This window comes from Caretta caretta, chromosome 7 (assembly GCF_965140235.1).
Source record: "Caretta caretta isolate rCarCar2 chromosome 7, rCarCar1.hap1, whole genome shotgun sequence".
NCBI lineage: Eukaryota > Metazoa > Chordata > Testudines > Cheloniidae > Caretta > Caretta caretta.
In genome coordinates this window covers 1325914-1345624 of record NC_134212.1, presented here as the reverse complement: position 1 = coordinate 1345624, position 19711 = coordinate 1325914, and the positions used below count along the sequence as shown (strand labels likewise).

The following is a 19711-nucleotide window of genomic DNA, read 5'->3' as shown; positions in this document are numbered from 1 at the left end:
GACAGAACTCTCCAACTAAAACCCTTCTAGGCCCTGCACTGCTTCGGACTTGTTCAGCCCCATGCATAGGTGCCATTCTAGTCTGACTGCTCTGATCTACTGCACTTTGTACTCTCCATTCCTTGCCCCACTGGGGATCAGACAGCCTACCCTGCACATGTCCTATCAACTTCAGTCTCCACCTCCTGCCTGCTCCTCAGAGGTCTTTATTTGGAAGTCCCGAGAAGGATCCTCCTCCCACATGCACTACTGGGTTGTCCGCGCTACCCCCTGTGCCCCCAGGAGCCTTGCCAGCCACCTCAGGACCACAGGCAATGCCACTGACGGGCGACCGCGGGGACCAAGGCTCCAGGCATGCAGCAAGTCCACCCTAGTCTCACAAGAGCAGCACTGGAACCTCTGGCAGCCCACACCGCCTGCCCCCTGGTCTTTGGTTCAGATGCAGAACAGGCTCCAAGGTGGACAAAAGCAGCAGGGAAGCAACTGTGTCCCCAGCAAATGGGCCAGCACCAGCCCCAGGCCCTGCCTAGGCCCCCCCGACAGCCCCGTGAACAGGGTGGCGGGGCCCAGCGCAATGGCTGCCAGGGACTGGAGACAGGTACAGAAGCAGCCCACAGGGGGATGGGGAGGGGAGCCCTTGGGGGACAACACAATCTCCCTCGGGGCAGCCCCCCGACCCCTGCCAGCTCCTCCCCCCGACCCAGGCCAGCTCCCACCAGCACTCACCGCCCCCCATCTCCCCCAGAGACCAATCTCCCTGCCCCCGCACCAGTCCCCCCAACCTGGGTCAGCTCCCCTCAGCACTCACTGCCCCCCCACCCGGGCCAGCCGCCCCCACACTCCCCGCCCCCCCAGCCCCCCCAAACCAGCTCCCCCCAGCGCTCCCCGCCCCCCCAGGTCAGCTCCCCCCAGCGCTCCCCGCCCCCCCAGCCCAGCTCCCCCCAGCCCCCCAAGACCAGCTCCCCCCAGCGCTCCCCGCCCCCCAGGTCAGCCCCCCCCCAGCGCTCCCCGCCCCCCAGGTCAGCTCCCCCCAGTGCCCCCCAGCCCCCCCAGCCCCCCAAGACCAGCTCCCCCCAGCGCTCCCCGCCCCCCAGGTCAGCCCCCCCCCAGCGCTCCCCGCCCCCCAGGTCAGCCCCCCCCCAGCGCTCCCCGCCCCCCCAGCCCCCCAAGACCAGCTCCCCCCAGCGCTCCCCGCCCCCCAGGTCAGCCCCCCCCCCAGCGCTCCCCGCCCCCCAGGTCAGCTCCCCCCAGTGCCCCCCAGCCCCCCCAGACCAGCTCCCCCCAGCGCTCCCCGCCCCCATCTCCCCCCGAGACCAGTTCTCCCTGCCCCCCCCACCAGTCCCCCCAACCTGGGTCAGCTCCCCCCAGCACTCACTGCCCCCCCACCAGTCCCCCCGACCCGGGCCAGCCGCCCCCACACTCCCAGACCAGCCCCCCCAGCGCTCCCCGCCCCCCCCGACCAGCCCCCCCCGGCGCTCACCCCCCGGCCCGGCGGCTCCGCGGTTTGTTTTGGTTCGAGCCGAAGTTCCGCGCGGGCGGACTCAGCAGGAGACAGGCCCGAGCCCGTGACGCATTTCCGGAAGCCGGGTCCCGGCTCCACGTGACAGGGGAGGGGGTGAGAGGACGACAGCGGGGCCGGCCCCGGAAGTGACGCCCTGGTAACGCTGTTCGTGTGACATCATGACGGTGACACCGCCGACCCCATGACGACAGCAACGGTGATGCCATGGCGACGGGGCCACGCGGGCCCGTGACCCAACCGCGGGCTGGCTCGGGGCGGGGGCGGGGGCGGGGGCGGGGCCCGGGGAGACCCACCGCGCTCGCTCTGAGCTCCTGGGAGCCCGGCCCGGCCCCCCCGCAGCCCCCCCCCGCCCGGCCCGGCCCCCCCTCAGCCCCCCCCCGGCCCGGCCCCCCCGCAGCCCCCCCCCCGCCCGGCCCGGCCCCCCCCGCAGCCCCCCCCCGGCCCGGCCCCCCGCCACTCCCCCCGCCCGGCCCGGCCCCCCCGCAGCCCCCCCCCCGGCCCGGCCCGGCCCCCCCGCAGCCCCCCCCGCCCGGCCCGGCCCCCCCGCAGCCCCCCCCCGGCCCGGCCCCCCGCCACTCCCCCCGCCCGGCCCGGCCCCCCCGCAACCCCCCCCGCCCGGCCCGGCCCCCGCAGCGCCCCCCCGGCCCCCCGCCACCCCCCCCGCCCGGCCCGGCCCCCCCGCAACCCCCCCCGGCCCGGCCCCCGCAGCGCCCCCCCGGCCCCCCGCCACCCCCCCCGCCCGGCCCGGCCCCCCCGCAGCCCCCCCCCGCCCGGCCCGGCCCCCGCAGCGCCCCCCCGGCCCCCCGCCACCCCCCCCGCCCGGCCCGGCCCCCCCGCAGCCCCCCCCCGGCCCGGCCCCCCGCCACTCCCCCCGCCCGGCCCGGCCCCCCCGCAACCCCGCCCGGCCCGGCCCCCCCGCAGCCCCCCCCCCGGCCCGGCCCCCGCAGCGCCCCCCCGGCCCCCCGCCACCCCCCCCGCCCGGCCCGGCCCCCCCGCAGCCCCCCCCCGGCCCGGCCCCCGCAGCGCCCCCCCGGCCCCCCGCCACCCCCCCCGCCCGGCCCGGCCCCCCCGCAGCCCCCCCCCGGCCCCCGCAGCCCCCGCCCGGCTCCCGCGCCCCGGGTTTCCGAGCCGGCGTGGCGCGCTGCAGCGCAGGGGGCAGGTAAGTCTTATGAGCCATGTGCGTGCCTCAGTTTCCCTGGGCACTTTGTGCAGCTCCGCGCTGCATCCCCACGACGGCGCCTGGCGGAGGTGGAAGGAGGCCCCGCCAGCCGGGACAGCCAATGCCCTGCAGGGCGCAGGGGGACAGGACCAGCCGGGGTGGAGCGGGACCCCCAGAGACCGAGGGAAGGCAGGGCACAGCAGGGCTGGGCGGGGCAGCTTGGGCCTTGGCTCCGCTGGCTGGGGGTCGCAGGTGACCCCCTGAGCGCTCCTGGCTGCGGCCCGCTGCCCTGCTCCAGGCGAGGGGAGAGCCCCGCGCGGCAGGCCGCTGGCCGGGAGACGCTGGCAGGAGCCCTGGGAGAAGCAGGGGGGGGCTGGCACCTGCAGGCTCGGGGCTATGGGGCCTGGCCTCGTGGAAGGGTGGGGCTGGAGGGTCCAGCAGGCTGCAGGGCAGCGGGTTGAAGGCCAGGGCACTGCACACAGCCCGTGACTCCACGACACACGGCTCCAGGGAACGGCTCCATCAGAACCACCCGATGGGCCGCGGACACGGCTCCAGCAGCCACTGCCTGAAGCTGCAGCAAGAGGCGCAAAAGGCTAGCGTGACCAGACAGCAAGTGTGAAAAATTGGGACGGGGGGGGCAATAGGAGCCTATATGAGGAAAAGACCCAAAATCGGGACTGTCCCTATAAAATCCGGACATCTGGTCACCCTACAAAAGTCCCACCCTGCCAAAGGGGCAAGACTCCTTCCTGAGCCCAGCTGGGGTCGTGCCCTGCGGCTCGAGGGCAGTGGGCGGCACAGGAACTCCAGCTTGTGTTCCTGGCTGGGCATGCTGCTCCTTGCCCTGTGCCCCGGGCCGAGCGCCAGCCACTCGAGCGCAGCAGGACGGTCTGGGAGGAGCCGGGGAGGCGGAGGCTGCAGATGAAGGGTCTCTGGGCACTTACAGCTCTGGTCCCAGAGTGGTCCCAGCTGGGAGCAGGGGGCTGCCATTGTCAGCCAGAGCACTGAACCCCCAACACGGGGGCAGGCAGCAAAGAGCCCAGGTCACCCACCGCCTCCTGAAGGGCAGGCCCAGCTCATTTCCTGTAGTACCCAGGGCCATGGGCTGGGGCCCTGCCGGGCGTGCGGCACGCTCGGCCCCCTGGCCCTGCCAGGCGCTGTTCACAGCTCAGACCCGCTCCCACAGCGTTGTTACTGCAAGCTGGATGCTGCCAAGGTGCCATGCCCCGAAGTCAGGGGAGACAAAGGAACCCAGTCAAGGGCTACGGCGTCACCGATGTGCCACCCCGAATGTGCTAATGCGACTCCGATGGGACCAGAGTGGTTAACCACGGCCTGACCCCAATTACTCGTGGCAAAGAAGAGCAGAGGGTTAACCGCTGACCGTGCTCCCGGGGCAGGTCCCTGCCAGCTGAGGAAGCAGGGGGCAATTCCTGCCAGCCAGGGAAACGACTTGGAAATGTCAAGTTGCCATAAAGTGCTGGTGTGTTGTGCTGGGGTGATCCAGGCACATCATCCCATTGCGGGGGGCCTGGTAATCCCAAGAGCCTAAAGCACGGGGAAAGGAAAGGGCTCCATTAATGGAACTGGAGTCACACGTTCAGCAAGCGCCCATCCAAGAAGCTGCAATACCTGTGGGATGGGGAAGGGGTCTCAGCCCCCCGCCAAGCTCGCAGCGGGGGAGGTGTGCGTGGCAAAGCAGTGGGCAGGAGGGTGAGTGCATCCCTTAGCCGACTTCCCCGGGCTCTGCACGAACCCACTAGTGCAGAGCAGGGCTGCCAGGATGACACCAGGGTGGAGAACCTGCCTCAGGAGTGGAGACTCAAAGAGCTGGGCTTGTTTAGCCTGACCAAACGCAGGTGAGGGGAGAGCTGCTCGCTGTCCAGCAATCCTTGTGAGGGATAACACCAGGCAGGGAGAGGAGTTATTGCAATTGAGCGAGAGTCTCCACTGGAAATTAGGAGAGGGTTTCTAGCTATCAGAGGAGTGATGTTCTGGAGCAGCCCCTGAGGGGCGCAGTGGGGGCAGAAAACTGGCTTCAAGCCTGAGCTTGAGAAGTGTCTGGAGGGGCATGGTGTGATGGGGCTGCCTATGATGGCAGGGAGCCGCTCTGCAACTGCTAGCAGGAAATATCCCAACGCCCGGAGATGGGACACGAGCTGGGGAGGGCTCTGGGTTACTGCAGACAGTTCTTTCCCGGGTGGCTGGCTGCTGGGTCTTGCCCATGTGCTCAGGGTCTAACCAATCGCCAGGTCTGGGGTCAGGAAGGAACTTTCCCCTGGGTGAGCTTGGCAGAGACCCTGGGGGAGTTTCGCCTTCCCCGGCAGCATGGGGCACGGGGCACTGGCTGTTTTGAGTTCGTGTCAATGGTGGATTCTCACTGGAAGGTTTTAAGTCTGGATTTGAGGATGTCAGTGACTCAGCCAGAGGCGGGGGTCGATCCCTGGAGGGGGTGGGTGAAGCTCGGTGGCCTGTGCTATGCAGGGGTCAGGCTAGATGAGCTGCATGGCTGTACTGTAGGGCTGTTTGTGGGCACAGGGCCTCTATGGGGCTGGACAGAGGGGATGTGCTACGACAGGATCTAGAGGGCACAGAGGACATGGGGAGTAAGGGCTGTCCCTTCCCCTCACGGCCTGGCAGCTCCCACTGGCTGGCTGGGGCAGTCGTCTGCCCATGCTGGCTCTGTGCAGTGTGCTGTGGCCCCAGGCACCAGCATGACTGGGGTGGGTGCACAGCTGGAGCTCTGCTTCCAACCCATCAGGTTCCTTCCCCTCCCGTGTGCCCAGGCCGGGCCCAGCTCCAGCTCCGAGCTGCCTGGGGCAGCAGGGGAGGATGCAATCTGCTGGCTGCCTTGGTCTGCATGAGAGCGGGGGGCAGTGTGTGCCAGGCCCAGGGCTGGCCCTGCGGGCATGCCAGGGCAGCAGATGCCTGGCACCTGGCAGCACGGCAGTCACCAGCACATGATCCACACGGAGAGGCAGCGAGTGCCAGGCAAGGGCTTTATTCACACACAAGCTGCCCCTGCCACGTGCCAGGGCAAAGCGCCAGAGGGTGCAAGACCCTGTGCCCTGCCCACTGTGGAGGGCGCGAGTCCCCCTCAGCCCCCAGCCTAGCGCTGGGCCAGGGTCCTGGTGCCCGTGGCCGGAGGCAGCAGTGGAGCCTTGGGCTGTGGGAAAGGGCACCATGGCTGCCAGGACAGGGGCCCAGGACGCGCCGAGGCTGTGCCAGGAGGGAGTTCTCAGCATTGCCCCAGCGGTGATGATACCAAGGGGGCAGGGCTCTCCTGGAGGGGCTGGTGCTGGGAATGGAGCCATGCAGGGGAGCCCAGGCCCTGGCAGACATGGAGGGGGGCTGGGCAGGGGGACAGGCTGTCGGGTTGGGGGAGGGAGGCGACAGGCTGGTGGGCGCTCGGGGTCACTGGCAGGTGTTGTAGATCTGGATCTGCTGGTTGATGGCACCCACGATGCCCTTCACCTTGGCCTCCAGCCCGTCAAGCTGGGCCGCCTTCTCCTCCAGCACCCGCTCGTTCTCCTGGTACGACCCCTCCAGCGCTGGGGAGACACAATGCAGGGTGAGCCCTCCCCTGCTGGGAGCCCGGCGAGGGCAGTGCCCAGGGCTGTTCCCGCAGCGCCCCCGCCCCACTCCTCACCTGTCAGGCGCTGCAGCTTGCCCTGAGCATCCCGTAGGAGGGCCTTGGCCTCATCACGCAGCCGCTCCGCCCGGTGCCTGGCCTGCAGCGCACCCCGCGCCTGGCTCTGCACCAGCTCCTGCACTGCCTGGTACCCGGCCTCCAGCCGCCCCTCTGCCAGCTGCGCCACACCCGGACAGAGACAGCCAGTCAGAGGGCACCCAGGGGCCAGCATGGCTCCCCCCCAGGGCCAGCGCAGGCCCCCGGACAGAGCCAGGGCAGATCCGCCGCAGGGCCAGGGCAGACCCCCGGACAGCCAGCGCGGACTCCCCGGACAGAGCCAGGGCAGCTCCCCCCCAGGGCCAGCGCAGACCCCCGGACAGAGCCAGGGCAGACCCCCCGCAGGGCCAGCGCAGACCTCCGGACAGAGCCAGGGCAGCTCCCCCCCGGGCCAGCGCAGAACCCCGGACAGAGCCAGCCCAGCTGCCCCTCAGGGCCAGCGCGGACCCCTGGACAGAGCCAGCGCAGACCCCCGGGCAGGGCCAAGCCAGCTCCCCCCCGGGCCAGCGCAGACCCCCCCCGCAGGGCCAGCGCGGACCCCTGGACAGAGCCAGCGCAGACCCCAGACAGAGCCAGGGCAGCTCCCCCCCCAGGGCCAGCGCAGACCCCCGGACAGAGCCAGGGCAGCTCCCCCCCAGGGCCAGCGCAGACCCCCGGACAGAGCCAGGGCAGCTCCCCCCCAGGGCCAGTGCAGACCCCCGGGCAGGGCCAGCGCGGACCCCCCGGACAGAGCCAGGCCAGCTCCCCCACAGGGCCAGGGCAGACCCCCGGACAGAGCCAGGGCAGCTCCCCCCCCAGGGCCAGGGCAGACCCCAGACAGAGCCAGGACAGCTCCCCCCCCAGGGCCAGCGCAGACCCCCAGACAGAGCCAGGTGTGACGAAGTGGGACTGTTCTTAATGTTTCCTCTGAATAGTGTGGGGGTGCCTCAGTTTCCCCTATGCAGTTCTTAAGTATCTAGGGGGTGGAGTAAGGGTGTATGATCATTGCAGAGCCCTAGAGGGCAGGTGTGTGCAGGAGTCTGGACACAGAGAATGGCCGACACCCTGTTTCCTGGCAACTGATGGCCTGGGCCCTTCCCCCCTGCAAGGTGAGAGCTGAAGGGTTGGAGAACAAAGGAATCAGGTGACCTCCTGGCCCGGGAAAGGAACAAAGCCCAGAGGAGGAGGGGCTGGAGGGTTTTTCAGTTTGGGGCTGGCTGGGACATGGAGTGAAGTGCAGACGTGGTTGTCTGGCTCACTGCCCCCCAAAATGGACCCAGCTGAGGGGTCCCGTTCTCTGCACCTGCAAGCTCTGTTTTAGACCATGTTCCTGTCGTCTAATAAACCTTCTGTTTTACTGGCTGGGTGAGAGTCACGTCTGACTGCGAAGTTGGGGTGCAGGACCCTCTGGCTTCCCCAGGAGCCCCGCCTGAGCGGACTCGCTGTGGGAAGCGCACGGAGGGGCAGAGGATGCTGAATGCTCCGAGGTCAGACCCAGGAAGGTGGAAGCTGAGTGAGCTGCGTGTCCTGAAGACAGGCTGCTCACAGAAAGGCGACTGCCCCAGAGTCCTGACTGGCTTCATGGGGAGCAGTTCCAGATCATCGCCCAGGGACTCCGTGACAACTTCTCTCCCCCCTGCGAGATCGAACTGAGCGGGGTCACTTTAGCCGGTGACCTGGGGAAGTTCGAAGCCACCAACGTTCCCATGGATGCCCCAGCATCTCTCCCATTCCTTGGTAGGAGTTACACCAGGCCCTTCCAGTTTCACGCCCTCCCTTAGGTCAGGGGTGGTCGATAGCACTCGCAGGCCGCATGTGGGAAGGTTTATGCAGCCCATGCCCTTTGGCCACCCCAAGAATGTCTCCCCATTGACCATCACCTTCTGCTCCCACTGGAGGTCCAGGGGGCCTGGCCCCAGGAAACTCCACACAGACATATAGGTTGGGGTCAGGAGTGGGAGCCTGTCCACATCCCCAACCATCTGGCTGACGGAGTCTATGGCCTTGGGACCCAGCAAGGGAGCTAGACACCGGGGCTTTTCCGCAGGGTCCCCTTGGTTCAAATCGCCAGCCTGCTCAAAGGCAGTGAGGTGGGCATCCACACACCCCCCCCCTTAACCAGGGGCAGCAATTTAGTCTCGAGGTTCCCTGCGGAACTGGCCCCCCGGGGTCTATCTCCACTCACCCCTGAGGGGTCCCCTAGGCCTCTCCGCTCCCCCACCGCCCGTTCATGCTGCTGCTGCTTCTGCAGCTCTTTCTCGGGCTCTCGCTGTCTCCCACAGTCCTCTTGCTCTCTCAGACTCAGCTCCAATCCCGTCCGTCTCGATCCCCCGATGGGGAACCCGATCGTGAAGACCCTCGTCTGGTCGGGGACAGGAGTCTTGGCGATGCCTGGCTCCCGCTTCAGCTGCTCCCAGATCCTGCTATAGCCCCAGTTGGGGTCAGGAATCTGTTCCTTAGAGCGGTCATCCTCCTCCAGCTGCACGATTAACTCTGCTTTGGTGAAATTTCCAACGCTCAACCCTCTCTTTTTGCACAGGATTACAATGTCCTTCTTAAGGAGACGGTGACAGGCCATCACTCCGCTCCTCCCAAGTTGTTGTGGACTCACAGGCCCGTGTGTTCTCAGCTCCCCACGGTTTCCAGGGAGAACCCCTAGTGTGCCAGCCCTTCTCGAGGTCACCACCTCTTTGCCAGGGTCGAGCTGCAGACTCCTTCGCCCCTTGGACTGCTCGCTGCAGTCCCCAGGGGAACCCTGTTACTGCACAGTCCTTCTTGCTGGTCACACACTCCCAGGGGTTAACCGCCCCCCGAAACCGCTCCTCTCTGAGCCTTCAGCAGGCCTGGTCCTCGGCAATCCCCCTTCGTGTTACTGCTCCCCAGTCACTTACTGCAGGAAGCACCATCCACGGGGTGCAGTACATCCCACCTGCCACCAGTTGTCACGGAGTCCCTGGGCGATGATCTGGAACTGCTCCCCATGAAGCCAGTCAGGACTCTGGGGCAGTCGCCTTTCTGTGAGCAGCCTGTCTTCAGGACACGCAGCTCACTCAGCTTCCACCTTCCTGGGTCTGACCTCGGAGCATTCAGCATCCTCTGCCCCTCCGTGCGCTTCCCACAGCGAGTCCGCTCAGGCGGGGCTCCTGGGGAAGCCAGAGGGTCCTGCACCCCAACTTCGCAGTCAGACGTGACTCTCACCCAGCCAGTAAAACAGAAGGTTTATTAGATGACAGGAACATGGTCTAAAACAGAGCTTGCAGGTGCAGAGAACGGGACCCCTCAGCTGGGTCCATTTTGGGGGGCAGTGAGCCAGACAACCCCGTCTGCACTTCACTCCATGTCCCAGCCAGCCCCAAACTGAAACCCCCTCCAGCCCCTCCTCCTCTGGGCTTTGTTCCTTTCCCGGGCCAGGAGGTCACCTGATTCCTTTGTTCTCCAACCCTTCAGCTCTCACCTTGCAGGGGGGGAAGGGCCCAGGCCATCAGTTGCCAGGAAACAGGGTGTCGCCCATTCTCTGTGTCCAGACCCCTTCACACACCTGCCCTCTAGGGCTCTGCAATGATCATACACCCTTACTCCACCCCCTAGATACTTAAGAACTGCATAGGGGAAACTGAGGCACCCCCACACTATTCAGAGGAAACATTAAGAACAGTCCCACTTCGTCACACCAGGGCAGACCCCAGACAGAGCCAGGACAGCTCCCCCCCAGGGCCAGCGCAGACCCCCAGACAGAGCCAGGGCAGACCCCCGGACAGAGCCAGGGCAGCTCCCCCCCCCCCGCAGGGCCAGCACAGACCCGCCCAGGGCCAGCGCAGACCCCCGGACACAGCCAGCACGGCTCGCCTTGCAGGCCCTACAAGGACCCCCTGTGACCTTAGGAGTGTGATATCATATCTCATTGACAGGTGACACAGGGCCAGAAAGAGTTAATGACCTCCCAGACTGACCTGACCCGGGGCCCAACTTTAGAGACTGCTTAGGAAGAGATGGAAAGGAGGAGAGCTGTGAACTGCAGCCCGCACTGCTAGAGAGAGAAGGGGAGATGCTGGCTCAGGGCTTGTGATGTCAGCAAACGAGTCTTGTCTATTGCCACGGCTTTGATTCAAAGATCAAAACAGGAGTGTGAAGATCTAGGAAGACACTGGAGGGCAACAGTGTTGTTGCCTCTGTCTCCGGGAAGGTTGGGGTAACCTGTATCTGAACCGTTTAATGATAAATTACCCTGGGCTAATTGCCAGGATGTTTGGGAGAAGGAAGGTTGAGCCTATTGTCTTCTCAGGCCAAGAGGCTGCTGGAAATGTATAAAAGCCCTGGGACACGATCCTCCTTCATCTCAGATCGGCTTTGGGTTTCAAGAAGGGGAAACCCTGAGCCATAAGGATTGAGATCCCCAGTCACTGACTGGAGTCACCCTGAACATGGACATTGGACTGTAACCTCTGGGCTGTTTCTAAAAGGACGTTTGGCCACTACAGACTCACCATCTCTGCTCGGTATCGTGACCTCAAGAACTGAACTCAGGTCGCTCTGTAGACTGATCTCTCTACCAACTCTCTCTCCCTTTTCTTTTTGAATAAACTGTAGTTTAATTAACGAGAATTGGCTATCAGTGCGTATTTGGGGTAAGATCTAAGTTATCATCGGACCTGGGTCTGGGGCCTGATCCTTTGGGATTGGGGGAACCTGCTCTCTTATATGATGAGAGAAGATCTTCAGTAATCATCGTCGTATCTGACGTGTGTCCGGAGGGAGGCCTGGGGCGGGCACTGCGTTGTGTGGACGTCTGAGTACCCAGGGAGGCTGGTTTGGTAACTCTGAGGAGTGGCATATCCACCGGCGTTCGGGGTTTGTCTGCCCCGCTCTGTCTGCAGTTCCCCCTGACTGAGTGACCTCAGCTGGCTCCCACGGGCAGCACCGTCACCGCCCCCCGACAGAGCCAGCTCAGCTGCCCCCCCCCCACAGGGCCAACCCAGACTGGGCCCCCCCAGGCAGAGCCAACACGGCTCCCCCCGCAGGCCTTACCCGGACTCTCCACCACCTCCAGCCTGCAGGGCCTGAACCACAGAGCCAAGCCCCCTCCCAGGCCCCCCAGCTGGGTGTCCTCTCCTTTGCCCCCACTCACCTGCTTGACCTCCCCGGCCCGGGCGTGCGCGGCGCTGGCTGTGTTCTTGGCCCGCGTGGCCGCTAGGCTGTTATTGGCCCGTTTCATCTTCAGCGTGCCCAGCTGGCTGTCCAGCCGCCCCACCTGCTCCATGGCACCCTGCAGCTGGCGTTCTGTGCTCGCCGCCTGCAGCTGGATCTGCCCGGGAGGGGAGCTCTGTCAACCCAGGAGCCCCCCATCCCTGGCATGGCCCCCCCACCGCTGCTCCTGTGCCCAGCCCTGGCATCTCCCAGACCGAGGGGGGCTTGTCTGTGATAATGATGGGGACGGCATACCAGGCAGTGTTGGGCATCGCTGCCACATGGTGCAGAAGGGTTCAAATGCCCCTGGGCACTGCAGGGGGCAGGAGCTGTTGGGTAGGTACCTGGCTGGAACCGACCCACAGCAACAAGAAAGGCACAGGAGCCCCACGGCCAGCCAGCTGACCCCTAACAAGGGGGAACTAGGCTGGCAGCTGGGAGCCCAGCAGGGTCTGCAGGGAGAGGGGTAGGGGCAGGACTCGCCGGGGGCTGGTGGACACGGGAAATATGAGGAAGGAGGCCGAGATGGGCTGGCCAGGCTGGACTCCGGCTGCCTCTCCGCTGAGCCAGGACTGGAACCCAGCACCGGCTGGCGCGGCACAGAGGGATGCTCCGAGCAGGGGCTCGCTCAGTGGCCTGGCTGGGCAGAGCTCCCGGGGGGAGGCAGAGGCTGCAGCCCGGAGGCTCGGGCTCAGACGTGTGGAGGCCACACGTGACCCCGGGGACCCAGCCCACGGAAGGGAAGGCTGGGGAAGTGCACAGGCTCAGCTCCCTCCCAGCCCCTGTGGGGAGGACAGAGCTGCCCGGCCCCTTGCCGTGGGGCTGTGGGGTCCCCAGCTGAGGCTCCCCCGGGGGGGCTGGGGCTGCGCTCACCGTGCTCAGGGTGCCCTCCGTGTGGTGGATGTCATTGCTGGCACTGCGGATGGTGCTCTCAGCGGCGCTCTGGGTTCGCCTGGCATCCTCCAGCGCCCGCCTCCCCACTTCAGCCGCGTTCTTCACGCTCTCCGCCCGCGACCTGCACCCGGGCACAAGGCAACACATGGGGCCCTGGGCTCGCCCCGCCCCTCGCCCAGCCGCCCTGCCCAGGGCCTGGCCGGTGGCTGCCGAACGGGGAGTGCCCCCATGCCCAGCCCACCTGCCCTGCCCGTTACAGCAGTGTCGCCGCAGGCACGGGGGTGGGGCGGGAAGCAGGTGTCACTGTGGGTAGCCCCAGGCCCAGTGTGACTGGCCCCCGCCCCATGGTCTCACCTGGCCCTGCGGGCGTCCTGCAGCAGCTGCTCCGCTCGGCGCACATCACCCGCCGTCTGCTCCAGGATGGCATCCACGTTGGCCAGGCTGCTGACCCGCTCCTTGATCTCCTCGGCCAGGTGGCGGATCTGGTCGGGCGAGGCTGGGATGGAGAGCGCCAGCACCCGCCCAGCCACCACCTCAATGCTGTCGGGGTCGGCCCCCTCCTCTGCAGGGCGGGGAGGGGGTCAGCACAGCAACCCCTGCCCCGCCCCCGCGCTGCCTGCCTGGCCCCGCCCCCGCCCTGCCTGCCTGGCCCTGCCCCGCCCTGCCCCGCCCCCGCGCTGCCTGCCTGGCCCTGCCCCGCCCTGCCCCGCCCCCGCCTTGCCTGCCTGGCCCTGCCCCGCCCTGCCCCGCCCCCACGCTGCCTGCCTGGTCCTGCCCTGCCCCCGCGCTGCCTGCCCTGCCCTGCCCCGCCCCCACGCTGCCTGCCTGGTCCTGTCCCGCCCCCACGCTGCCTGCCTGGTCCTGCCCCGCCCTGCCCCGCCCCCACGCTGCCTGCCCGGTCCTGCCCCGCCCCGCCCCGCCCCCACGCTGCCTGCCTGGTCCTGCCCCGCCCTGCCCCGCCCCCGCGCTGCCTGCCTGGTCCTGCCCCGCCCCCACGCTGCCCGCCCTGCCCTGCCCCGCCCCCGCGCTGCCTGCCTGGTCCTGCCCCGCCCCCACGGTGCCTGCCCTGCCCTGCCCCGCCCCCACGCTGCCTGCCTGGTCCTGCCCCGCCCCCACGCTGCCTGTCTGGTCCTGCCCCGCCCTGCCCCGCCCCCACGCTGCCTGACTGGTCCTACCCCGCCCTGCCCTGCCCCCGCGCTGCCTGCCCGATCCTGCCCCGCCCTGCCCCGCCCCCACACTGCCTGCCTGGTCCTGCCCCGCCCTGCCCCGCCCCCGCCCTGCCTGCCTGGTCCTGCCCCGCCCCCACGCTGCCTGCCTGGTCCTGCCCCGCCCCCACGCTGCCTGCCCTGCCCCGCCCCCGCGCTGCCTGCCTGGTCCTGCCCTGCCCCCACGGTGCCTGCCCAGCCCTGCCCCGCCCCCACGCTGCCTGCCTGGTCCTACCCCGCCCTGCCCCGCCCCCGCGCTGCCTGCCCGGTCCTGCCCCGCCCTGCCCCGCCCCCACGCTGCCTGCCTGGTCCTGCCCCGCCCTGCCCCGCCCCCGCGCTGCCTGCCTGGTCCTGCCCCGCCCCCACGCTGCCTGCCCTGCCCCGCCTCCGCGCTGCCTGCCTGGTCCTGCCCCGCCCCCACGCTGCCTGCCTGGTCCTTCCCTGCCCCGCCCCCACGCTGCCTGCCCCGCCCTGCCCCGCCCTGCCCCGCCCCCACGGTGCCTGCTTGGTCCTGCCCTGCCCCCACGGTGCCTGCCTGGTCCTGCCCCGCCCCCGCGGTGCCTGCCCCGCCCCCACGCTGCCTGCCCGGTCCTGCCCCGCCCCCACGGTGCCTGCCTGGTCCTGCCCCGCCCTGCCCCACCCCCACCGTGCCTGCCTGGTCCTGTCCTGCCCCGCCCCCACGCTGCCTGCCTGGTCCTGCCCCGCCCTGCCCCGCCCCCACGGTGCCTGTCTGGTCCTGTCCTGCCCCGCCCCCGTGGTGCCTGCCCCGCCCTGCCCCGCCCCCACGGTGCCTGCCTGGTCCTGCCCCGCCCTGCCCCACCCCCACCGTGCCTGCCTGGTCCTGTCCTGCCCCGCCCCCACGCTGCCTGCCTGGTCCTGCCCCGCCCTGCCCCGCCCCCACGGTGCCTGTCTGGTCCTGTCCTGCCCCGCCCCCGTGGTGCCTGTCCCGCCCTGCCCCGCCCCCGCGGTGCCTGCCCGGTCCTGCCCCGCCCCCACGGTGCCTGCCCCGTCCTGCCCCACCCCCACGCTGCCTGCCCCGTCCTGCCCCACCCCCACGCTGCCTGCACCGTCCTGCCCTGCCCCCATGGTGCTTGCCTGATCCTGCCCTGCCCCCATGGTGCTTGCCTGGTCCTGCCCTGCCCCGCCCCCACACTGCCTGCCCCGTCCTGCCCCGCCCCCACGGTGCCTGCCTGGTCCTGCCCCGCCCCCACGGTGCCTGCCTGGTCCTGCCCTGCCCCATCCCCATGGTGCCTGCCCCGTCCTGCCCTGCCCCCACGGTGCCTGCCCCGCCCCCGCAGTGCCTGCCCCACTACCATGGTGCCTGCCCTGTCCCGCTCTGCCCCCGTGGTGCCTGCCCTGCCCCCCCGGAGCCTGTCCCGCCCCCGTGGGGCTCACCCTGCCTCGCCCCCCAACAGTGCCTGACCTGCCCCACCCCAACACCACCCCTAGACCATGCTCTCCATGCCACTGCCCCTGCGGTGCCTGCCCCATGCCCAAACAGTGCCCTCACTGACACCGCCTGGACACTGCCTCCCGCAGACAGTGCCCCCCCCAGGCCAGACACCGCCTGGGAGTCCCGGCCTGCTCCCCACACAGTGCCTGCCCCTCCCCTCCCAACCCAACCCCCCCATTCCTTCCCCGCCCCACGACAGTGCCCTGCCATCCTCCATCCCCGCCCCACGACAACACCCATCCTGCCCCGGGGGTACCCAGTGCCACAGCCCCAGGCCGCTGGCGCACGGGGAGGGCAGCCTGGCGGGGGGGGCCGGGCACTCACGGCTCAGGAAGGCCTTGATCTGGTGGATGAGCTCGCGCAGAGCCATGTTGGAGCGCTCCACGCGCGTCCTGGTCTCGTTGGCCTTGTCCAGCGCCACCTGTGCCCTCAGCCGGGCATCGTCAGCTTTCCCCTTGGCCTCGGCCACCTGCCGCAGAGACGTGAGAGCCACGCGCCGCCCTGGGCACTGCCCACGGACAGGGGAGCCACGCGCCACCCCGGGCACTGCCCACGGACAGGGGAGCCACGTGCCGCCCCGGGCACTGCCCACGGACAGGGGAGCCAGGCGCCACCCCGGGCACTGCCCACAGACAGGGGAGCCAGGCGCCACCCCAGGCACTGCCCACGGACAGGGGAGCATCATGCCACCCCCGGGCACTGCCCACAGACAGGGGAGCCACACGCCACCCCGGGCACTGCCCACGGACAGGGGAGCCACGCGCCACCCCGGGCACTGCCCACGGACAGGGGAGCCAGGCGACACCCTGGGCACTGCCCACGGACAGGGGAGCCAGGCGCCACCCCGGGCACTGCCCACGGACAGGGGAGCCACGCGCCATCCCGGGCACTGCCCACGTCAGGGGAGCCACGCGCCACCCCCAGGCACTGCCCACGGACAGGGGAGCCACGCGCCGCCCCGGGCACTGCCCACAGACAGGGGAGCCACGCGCCACCCCGGGCACTGCCCACGGACAGGGGAGCATCATGCCACCCCCGGACACTGCCCACAGACAGGGGAGCCACGCGCCACCCCGGGCACTGCCCACGGACAGGGGAGCCAGGCGCCACCCCGGGCACTGCCCACGGGCAGGGGAGCATCATGCCGCCCCCGGGCACTGCCCACGGACAGGGGAGACACGCGCCGCCCCGGGCACTGCCCACGGACAGGGGAGCCAGGCGCCACCCCGGGCACTGCCCACAAACAGGGGAGCCATGCGCCGCCCCGGGCACTGCCCACGGACTGGGGAGCCACGCGCCGCCCCGGGCACTGCCCACGGACTGGGGAGCCACGCGCCGCCCCGGGCACTGCCCACGGACAGGGGAGCCAGGCGACACCCTGGGCACTGCCCACGGACAGGGGAGCCAGGCGCCACCCCGGGCACTGCCCACGGACAGGGGAGCCACGCGCCATCCCGGGCACTGCCCACGTCAGGGGAGCCACGCGCCACCCCCTGGCACTGCCCACGGACAGGGGAGCCATGCGCCGCCCGCAGGCACTGCCCACGGACAGGGGAGCCATGTGCCGCCCCAGGCACTGCCCACGGACAGGGGAGCCAGGCGACACCCTGGGCACTGCCCACGGACAGGGGAGCCAGGCGCCACCCCGGGCACTGCCCATGGACAGGGGAGCCACGCGCCATCCCGGGCACTGCCCACGTCAGGGGAGCCACGCGCCACCCCCAGGCACTGCCCACGGACAGGGGAGCCATGCGCCGCCCGCAGGCACTGCCCACGGACAGGGGAGCCACGTGCCGCCCCGGGCACTGCCCAAGGACAGGGGAGCCACGCGCCGCCCCAGGCACTGCCCACGGACAGGGGAGCCATGTGCCGCCCGCAGGCACTGCCCACGGACAGGGGAGCCATGCACCGCTCCAGGCACTGCCCACGTCAGGGGAGCCATGCGCCGCTCCAGGCAGTGCCCATGGACAAGGGAGCACGCCCCCATGCCACCCACAGCCCCTGCCCACGAGTGGGAGAGCTGCAGTCCTGCACACTGCCCCTTGGGTCCCTCTCCATGCCAGCTCCCCCTGCTGCTCACACCCTTCCCGCGCTCCCATCCCCGCCCGCACCGCATACCTTGTGGAAAAGCTCGTCCACCTCCCCCATGGCCTTGTGCAGCTCGGCCTGGGTGTGCCGGGCCCGCTCCCATGCGCTGCCGGCCATGGCCACCGCCCCCTGGCAGTTGAGGCCCCCGCAGTGGTGCCTGCCATCCTCATCCCGGCAGCTGGACCCCCCGCAGGGGCTGCTGGCACAGGGGGCGTCCCCGGGGGCACCGCACACCTGTGGGCAGACAGAGCACTGTGGGCCGGCGACCCCAGGAGCTGGGGGGAGCCGCCTGGAGCTGCTGTGCCACGGGCATGCTGTCCCCTGCCCCGCCTGCCCCACTTTGCCCATCCCCCGCCTGCCCCACTTTGCCCATCCCCCGCCTCCCCACCCCACTTTGTCCCTCCCCCACCTGCCCCCCTCAGGCCCCATCCCCTGCACTTTCCCCCCACCTTCTCATTGATGTCACGCAGCTGCAGGGTCTTGGCCCTGGTGGCCAGCTCGCCCAGCGCCCGCCGGTTGGCCGCGCTCTGGCGGTTGAAGTTGTCTCTCCTCCGTGCCATCAGCTGCTCCGAGCGGCGCCGGGTGGCAGCTGAGTCGCTCACAGCGCTGGGCACTGCCAGGCTGGAGGCGTTGGCATCACGCTCAGCTGCCCGTGACAGGGCATGGGACTGGCGGATGCTGTCGTAGGCACCTGGGGAGGAGCAGGCGGGCACCTGTGAGACCCCTACCCAGGGCAGGGAGCCCCCTGCAGCCTCTGTCGTGGGGGCCCTTCGGCACCAGCCCCCCTGAGAACGCCTGCCCCAGGCCCCTTGGTGCCAGCCCCCGCAGAGCCCCTGCCCCGGGGCCCCCTGGTGCCAGACCCCCCAAAGCCCATGCCCCGAGGGCCGCCCTCTGTGCAAGCCTCCCCCCCAGTCTCCCAGTGCCATCCCCCAGTGAGACTCCTGCCTCCTCAGTGCCAGCCCTGCCAAAGCCCTCACCTCTGGGGCCCCCGGCACCCCCCCAAGCCCCTGCAGCTCCTTGGTGCCACTCGCAGTGAGCCTCCTGCCCCCTTGGTGCCAGCCCAGAGCCCTCCGCCAGGGCCCGGCTCACCCAGGAAGTTGGAGTTCTTGAGCAGGTGGAGTTGGCGTGCCAGGTCGAGCAGGGTGAGGTTCAGGCCGCGGGCGCTGCGCTCCAGCGTGCCCAGGGCGCGGTTGGCATTGTAGTTCTCGTCCTGGGCCGCGGTGAGCTCGCCCTCCAGCTGGGTCAGCATCTCCGTGGCTTCGCCCACGTGCTGCCTGTGGGCAGGGCAGGGTGAGGCCCCGGGGCACGGCCCCAGCCTCACTCCTGCCCTCCCCACCCCACCTGCGGGACGCTGATCCCTGCCTGGCTCAGCCCCACACCGGGGCCCTTCGCCTGCTCAGCCCGTGGCCCACGCCCAGGCAGTGCCCAGGCGCTGGGCGAGGCGTCTCCGCACCCCCCACTCACCGCAGCTCCTCCATGGTGCGCAGCAGCTGGGTCACGGCCCCCGCGGTGGCGTTGCGGGCGTCCACAATGGCCTGGGCTCTACCCAGCTTCTCCTCCAGCTGGCGGAAGTTCCTCTCGAAGGCACCTGCGATGCCCGTCTGCTGGATGTGTTTGGCGCGCAGTGCCAGGCCCCGGGTGCGGGCAGCCAGGTCCTGCACCACACGGTCCCAGTCCCCGAAGCACTGGTGGCAGGGCTGGCAGTCGGGGAAGGCGCCAGAGAAGCCGCGGGCGCACTGGTCGCAGCGGACGCCCGACACCCCCTGGCGGCAGGAGCAGTGCCCGGTGGCATGGTGGCACTGGGAGCTCTCGACGCCGCGGGGGTCGCAGTCACAGGCTATGGAAAGCAGAGACACGTCAGTCGTGTGCCTGGAGCCATCCCAGCCCCACCCCAGCTGGGCCTGGTACTGCAGAGATGGGGGCCTGCATGGCACCCTCCCCCGGCTCCCTCCAGTGCCTCCTGCACTCTGCCAGCAGGGAGCCCCCAGCCTGCTCTGCCCACAGTGCTGGGGGGGTGCAGGGCCCCCAAGCCAGCCCGCGCCCACACTCACCTCGGCACTGCAGGCTGGGCTCACCCCAGTGGTTCTCCTGGCAGTCGGCACAGGTGCGGCCCCCGAAGCCCGTCTGGCACGGGCACTGCCCTGTGAACTGAAGACAGACGCTGGCCATGGTCAGTGCATGTGAGTACACATCAGGCAGGCACTGAGCCCCTCCCCACCCTGGGGGCAGGCCTGTAGGGGGCAGGGAGGGGATGGACCTTCTCAGCTAAGGGTCGCACCACGGGCCGTCTGGGGCCCTCGCCTTCTCCTCCAGGTGCCAAGGTCTCTTCATCATACCAGCCCCTAACCCATTCCAGGCCCCGCCCACCCTGCCCCAAACCCCGGGACAACGTGGGAATATTTTGTCATGTTTTTATGAGGCCTGTCCGTGCCTCGGTTTCCCCACAGTGCTGCATGGCTCCCAGTGGGTGGGGAAGGGCTGGCTGCTCTCAGGGCAGGCAAAGCGACGCGGGCGTCTGGGCCTTGCTCCCCATGTC

General features: G+C 69.6%; 2 protein-coding genes and 1 long non-coding RNA gene across 7 annotated transcripts in view; 1 reads left to right on the top strand and 2 right to left on the bottom strand.

The window, feature by feature from the left end:
- The window catches only part of USP19 (ubiquitin specific peptidase 19), a 46856-nt gene extending 45194 nt beyond the window's left edge, over window positions 1-1662 (bottom strand). For 4 of the 5 annotated variants that reach the window (XM_048856470.2, XM_075130175.1, XM_075130174.1 and 1 more), the window contains exon 1: window positions 1481-1662. The gene's annotated coding sequence lies outside the window, so the exon portion shown is untranslated. The remainder of the gene's footprint in view (window positions 1-1480) is intronic. The other variant, XM_075130173.1, reaches the window with a different exon arrangement.
- Window positions 1663-2622: 960 nt separating this feature from the next.
- LOC142072662 (uncharacterized) lies at window positions 2623-10947 on the top strand. The gene is made up of 2 exons (XR_012669170.1): window positions 2623-2681; window positions 10260-10947. It is a non-coding gene; the product is annotated as an uncharacterized LOC142072662 (long non-coding RNA).
- LAMB2 (laminin subunit beta 2) overlaps window positions 5670-19711 on the bottom strand; it is a 39453-nt gene continuing 25411 nt past the window's right edge. Inside the window, 11 exon segments of the mRNA XM_048856468.2 lie at window positions 5670-6235; window positions 6334-6493; window positions 11477-11653; window positions 12409-12550; window positions 12784-12991; window positions 15412-15556; window positions 17206-17409; window positions 17625-17866; window positions 18265-18449; window positions 18640-19012; window positions 19227-19323. Of these exon segments, the coding sequence (XP_048712425.2) occupies window positions 6099-6235; window positions 6334-6493; window positions 11477-11653; window positions 12409-12550; window positions 12784-12991; window positions 15412-15556; window positions 17206-17409; window positions 17625-17866; window positions 18265-18449; window positions 18640-19012; window positions 19227-19323 (2070 nt within the window). The 3' untranslated portion in view covers window positions 5670-6098.